The sequence below is a fragment of the Meleagris gallopavo genome, chromosome 12 (assembly GCF_000146605.3).
Source record: "Meleagris gallopavo isolate NT-WF06-2002-E0010 breed Aviagen turkey brand Nicholas breeding stock chromosome 12, Turkey_5.1, whole genome shotgun sequence".
Taxonomy (NCBI): Eukaryota; Metazoa; Chordata; class Aves; order Galliformes; family Phasianidae; genus Meleagris; species Meleagris gallopavo.
The window spans coordinates 18542820-18549049 of record NC_015022.2 but is presented as its reverse complement, the minus strand read 5'-3'; the positions used below and the strand labels follow the sequence as shown (position 1 = coordinate 18549049).

The 6230-nt window shown below is 54.6% G+C and overlaps 1 protein-coding gene across 1 annotated transcript in view; it reads right to left on the bottom strand.

The window, feature by feature from the left end:
* Positions 1–4325: 4325 nt before the first annotated feature.
* Positions 4326–6230, bottom strand: part of NOX5 (NADPH oxidase 5) — a 5817-nt gene continuing 3912 nt past the window's right edge. Inside the window, exons 8-13 of the mRNA XM_031555228.1 lie at positions 6054–6206; positions 5723–5767; positions 5457–5581; positions 5167–5236; positions 4621–4980; positions 4326–4550 (exon numbers count right to left, since the gene is read on the bottom strand). Coding sequence (XP_031411088.1) covers positions 4419–4550; positions 4621–4980; positions 5167–5236; positions 5457–5581; positions 5723–5767; positions 6054–6206 — 885 coding nt within the window. The 3' untranslated portion in view covers positions 4326–4418. The remainder of the gene's footprint in view (positions 4551–4620; positions 4981–5166; positions 5237–5456; positions 5582–5722; positions 5768–6053; positions 6207–6230) is intronic.

The window sequence follows — 6230 nt, the reverse complement described above, 5'->3', positions numbered from 1 at the left end:
TTTTAATCCAGAAAAAAAAAGTTTGTCAGGAACAGGACATTCATTTTCCAGCTGTGGAACTGACGCTTTGTTTGTATTTTGCTGTGGTGCAGGAATCCCCCTCTTTTCCAGGGCTCCATTCATTACATGCACTCCTTTGCAGACCCGTCCATGTCTGCAATCCTGCAACCCTGACCTTTTACCAATTTTAGAAATAAGAGCACTTACTGCATGAACTGAACATTACCTGTTCCTATTCAGCGCTCCAGACCCCAAATTCCCATACCTACTTAGGGCACAGCTGCTGAGGTTCCCATTGCTGCTATAGCAGCAGATCTGCAGGGCTGTTTTGCTTTGTGCAATAGCACTTGGCTGTCCAAAGGCCGGATCCTGCCCAGGTCTGCCCTCTGTGACCCCTTGCACAATGGTACACACAGCTTCTTGCAAAGGAAGATAAGGCATAGCAATGTATTTAAATAGAGCTTAAACGATGTGGTTGCAATGTGTGCATTGCAATTATTGTATTGTTCAGTATTATCTGCTCCTGCACAGGCTCACTGAGCTCTGTCTGGAGCTGAGGGAATGACCTTTCACTGATTTTATATTAACGGAGTAAGAAGACGCTCAGCAGTGCCTTAATTAGAGAATCATCTTCATTACTCATTAGCAGATCCAGGAAGGTAATTACAGTAGGCCCGGCATTGCCATGAGAGCTCCACTGTTTTACACTGCGGTTGCAAGGCACAAGTTTTGGCCTTGCATTCTCCAGGATAAACGCAAGGAAGCCCCAGCACTGCTGCACAGCATGGCCATAGGATCAGAGAGTGGCCTGGGTTGAAAAGGACCACGATGATCATCCAGTTTCAACCCCCTGCTGTGTGCAGGATCACCAACCACCAGACCAGGCTGCCCAGAGCCACATCCAGGCCCAGGCAGCAGCGTGTGTGCATCACTCTGTGCATCACTGCTGCTCTTTAGGAGGCATCCAGGAAAGGGATGGATGCTGACCTTGTGCTGCACTGCATGGACCGATGGTGGGGATGTGCTGCACAGAGCCCCCAGATGCTGCAGCTCTGCAGGGCAGGATCTCTCCTCTGGAATTGGCCCACAGATTGTTCCCATGGTGACACAAAGGCGCACACTGCTCTTTTGTCTCAGTTATTCATCAGTCCTGTTTGTCACACACTGTGAAAACAAAATCACGGGGTGAAACACAAACAGATTTGGAGATAATGGGGCTCATCGCTACTCGTTTTGCACAGAGGCCTCATGCCATGGGAGCAGGCGGCCTGGCACTGCCACGTGTCACAACCGCACTCTCCCTTTCCTCCAGGAACCACCTCTGATTGTTTTGGTGCTGTGTCTGAAAGTAACCAATGTCCTCAAAGCACGCAGCAAACAAATACCACGGATGCTGTTGTTCCGGTGCTGGGTAAAGGATTTCTGCTGAGGCCCCACACACCGTAATGCATTTAAATAGAGCTTAAAAGCCGTGGTCCTGATGCAGTGTAAAAAATTTACATTGCAATTATTATCTCGTTGCAGATTAGCTGCCGTGCTGGTGAAATCCTTTATTTCAGACAGCCCCACGTCGGGACGTTTTTCCCCCTCAGACTTCTCCTGAACCAGGCCCAGAGCTGATGATTCATGTATTAATATGTGGTTATTAGATGACTCCTCTACCTCCACGGCTGCTATCTGTCTTTGGCAATGGAGGAAGGAAATGAATTCTTAAAACCTCAGGAACAAACGGTACACGCATGGAGATCAATCCTGCTCCCGCTGACGTCAATGGAAAAATTTCCATCGGCCTCAATAGGAGCAGAATTAGCCATATATATCAGACACTGGTGTAATTTACAAGCCCACAAACATCCATAGAGCCGGAGGGGGAAAGTCGTGTCTGTTAAAAATAGCTCGTGGGAATTAAGTGGCAGTCGATGATGTTTCAGTTTCATGGGGACAGAGAGGTGCTGGGCTGTCTATTGGACGCACAACGATGCTGATGGCACAATGGCACATCTGTGGGTCCAACTCTGCACCTGGAGGTGGTATGGCTGGATGGGATCTGCTGCTGGAGCCTCTGCACATCGGGAGCCCCGTGGCACCAGGACACGTGGGGCTGAGCTGAGGGCACACACACAGCACTCACCCTGCCGTGGTGCCCACAGAGTGATTATTGCATCGATAGAAGGGGGAGGAAGGAGGAAGAGAAGCCCCAGGCATCCTCTGCTGATGGCAGCATGTAGGTACAGGTGGTGCTGAGAGCCCAGCGCTGCTCGTTGCCTCTGGCAGCAGAGCTGGAAATGGCAAGAGAAAGCACAAAAAGCAATGATGTCCTTCCAGCACTGCCAAAACCTCCATCACCACCACCAAAACCATCATTGTCACCACCACCACTACCACAACCAACATCACCACCACCACCAAATCTCTCATCAGCATCACTACCACCACCACCACCACCACCACCGTCACCTCCATCACCAAAACTATCATCATCATCATCATTTACATCACCATCACCTCCACCTCCCAGTGTGACTGGGATCATGCTGCCACCAACCCCCCCAGCTGCACCCCAGAGATGCCCACCACCAGGAAGCTGCTGCCCCAACCCCCAAACAAACCTTCTCCCCGTGCTTTGAGCCTCTGCTTCCTCGTGCCCGTGCCTTGGCCGTGCCCAGGGATGAAGGCTGCAGCCCCTGTGCAGCTGTGTGACACCCTGGCCCACAACATGTCCCCATCCCCGCCCCCCCACGAGATGAAACAAAGCATCCACAAATGGCCACCGGCCCTTAATTAGAAGCCACCAGCTAACGAGATGTCATCCGAGCCAAATATTAGGAGCTGCCTAATAGTTACATCAATGAAATCAACAACAATTTAACAGCAAAGGTTAATTGCATTTATACAAAAATCTGATAGACAAAACGATGCTCAAACAGTTGGGCAGACTAATTGAAAGCTAATGTTGCTCCTAAATTGAATTTCAAATGAATTTTACATCCATAGCTCATTTTGCTAATTTCATTCCCCGTATCCTGTAATTTGTTGGCAGTGATTGATTACTTAAGTGAATAATATCTATGTACCAGGGCTGCTTGGTGATGGAATGCTGAGGCTGCTGAGAAATCTGGTTCCCTGCTCCGAGGCAGAGCCCAGTGGACATCCCCCATTGCCTGCAATGGAGCCGGCGCCTCGGCGTCTCTGGAGCATCTGCTGCTGTGAGATGAAGGCAGTGACATCTCAATAAAAGAATTGAATCCTTGGAATGATGCTTGTTGGGTTTGTTTGTTTGTTTGTTTGTTTTTGCATCCAACCAACAATTAGTGGTTGCTACGCTACAGCCGGAGCGTAATCGTTGTAATAAAGGCAGCCAAGGGAAGGCATTAATCAGAAAGAGATGTGATTAGCCCACCTCCAGCTCTATCTGGAGCCTCCTGTTGCTTTTCTGGTGCAGATTCTGGGCTCTGGATTTGGGGAACATCCCAAACTATGGGCTCAGCATCATTTGCAAGCATCAGTTTTGGGGTGTGTGTGGCCCTGCTGGCCGGGGGGCGTTCCAGCAGGGCCACACACACCCCAAAGGATGCTGTCAGCTCCATCCCCTGCCTCTCAAATCCATCCCAACAAACCCCTAAACACAATTCCAAAAGAAGCACACATGCATATGCAGGAAGCCTCCACTTGCAACGCCATCCAGTTGTGCATCGATGGAAATTTGGGTGTATTTCAGGCTCAGCGTGGAAGGCAGCCCTAAAAGGTCCAAAGCAGGATGGATATGATGTTAAACCAATTACCATCAGCCCCTCGCTGGGATGGGTGGGATGCAGCACTGGAAGCATCCTGGCTGCCAGCATCAGTTGTGATTTCCTTGGCCGTGGTTTGGGATGGTCAGATTTGCTGCTCTGGGCCCCCCGGGCACCCCCGAAATCTCTCTTTTTCCACCCAAAGTGCGCACAGCCGCAGGGCCGGGGTTCCTGGGGGCGGTGGGCTGAGCCCCCCCCGGCTCCCCCGCTGCTCGCAGCCCAGACCGGGAGACGTCCGTTCACTTTACCGGGGTTGCAGTGCCCTCATGTGGCACCGCTCCTCCACCCGCAACACATCCATCCATCCCCAAATGCTCTAGAAAACCACTCCTCGCCCCCCAAAACCCTATAAGGATGCTCCGGGACACCCACCTCCTCTGTCCCTTCTGTCTCCAAATGCTCCGTACCCCACACAACCCCTACAGACCCATGCAGGTGGCTGCAGGACCCCATTCCCTCACCTCACCTGTGTCACCCCCCCACCTCTCCATCTCCCCACTGTGAGGCTGCGCTGCAGGACCAAGGCACGGGAGATGCCACACATCACAGCAGTGCCATCAGCCCCGAGCTCAGCCCCTTCCCAGGGGGTTGGGAAGGGTCACCTTGCAGCGAGGATGGTGATGGTCTTTAGAAGTTCTCCTTGAAGAAGCGGAAGCCGAAACGCTCGCAGTGCACTCTGACCACTTTGGCCAACGCTGGCGAGCCACAGAAGAACACGTGCACCTTGCCCTTCCTCTCCTCTGCCACCCTGCCCAACACCTGCAAGGGAAGGGGAAGGTGCCATGTCTGTGGTGCTGCTGGCAGCGCCCAGCAGGGTCCCGGCCCTCACCTGGCTCCAGTCGGGGCGGCCGGGCTGTGTGCGGGTGCGCAGCCCCGTGATGGAGTCCTTCTGCTCCTTGGCAGCCAGCAGGTCCAGGGCCAGCTGCAGCCCCACCGCCTTCACATCGCTCCTGCCCAGCGCTGATGTCATGTACAGGTGCAGCTCCAGGAAGCGCCCTGGGCACGGCGGAGAGACCTGTCTGTGCCTCAGGATGGATCTGGGATACCCTGGGCTGATTTGGGGTGTGGGATGCTCCACATCCCGCTCACCTCCCGGCTCCTGCTCCTCCTGCTGCAGCTCCAGCGCAGCCAGCAGGTCAAGGAACCACTCAAAGTGCTGCTGGTCTCGGTTGATCCAGATGAAGTCAACCTGGAAGGATGCAGCCTCCGTGTCAGGACAGGCTGGCAGCACGTGGGACGCATCCAGCCGTGGGATGGGATGGGAGCCTGCATCTCCCATGGGATGAGATGCTCTGGAAGCCTGCATCTCATATCCCCTATGGGATGGGAGCCTGCATCCCACATCCCCCCTGCAAGCCCCACAGCCTGCTCCCACCTTTCTGAGTGCCATGTCCTCATCCCACAGGGTCTCACGTTTGGGGCAGTTCTGCTTCCTTTGGTGGTACCTGCATGGGTGGATGCAGCCCTTGTCTGTACCCCTCACGCCCCTGAGCGCCCACACAGACCCCAAGCCTCCTTCCCCACCAGCCCCACAGCGAACGCCCTGCCTGAAATCCCCTGGGTGAAGGTTAACCCCAAAGGCGACGCAGTGTAGGGCCCTGTGACTGCATGTCCCACGTTTAGCAATAAGGAACTGCAGCCCTGAGCACGTGGCACAGCCCCAACCTGTACATGATGCTCTGCAGGATGGAGGCAAAGGGCGTGATGCCAATGCCAGCACCGATGAGCACAGCATGCTCTGAGGTGAAGATCCGGCGTGTTGGGGTCCCGTAGGGGCCATCAATGTAGCACTGGGAAAGATAGAGGCTGAGCACCCAGAAACAGGGTGACAAACCCAATGCCAGAGCAGGATGCTCAGCCCTGGGCAGGACCAGCACACAGGACAAAGTCCCTTCCCAGCTCCCACCCCGCTGCGCCCGCCCTGAGCTCACCTTGATACTGCAGAGCTGCTGGTTCTCACCCAGCTCCACAGAAACCTGCAGATGTGGCATGTCCATCAGCAGCAGTGGGCAGCCGCCTCCTCCCTGCTCCCACAGCTCTGCACCCAGCATTCCCCATAGCCTGGCTCCCAGCTGCTTTGGGGTTGGTTTTTCCCCAACTGCACCCATCAGACCCCAGAGCTGAGCCCAGTGGGAGTGAAGGCTGATGGACCCCGACCCCAATCCCAAAGCCATTGGGGCAGTGACACCATATGACAGCAAGACTCCCCCCCTGCCCCTGGGGACATCTGAGTGGTTCGGAGGCTGTGCTGGCACCAAGCACCTGCAGAGATGTGTCCTGCTCCCTGTCCCCATCCTCAGTCCCTCGGGAGGTGGTGGGTGCCCCACTGCGTCGGTACGATGTCAGTTCAATGGCTGCATCCCCAGTGCTGGGCACAGAGCATCCCAATGTGCCTGAGGTAGTGCAGGGAGTGGGCTGCAAGGGAAGGGGAAAGGAAAA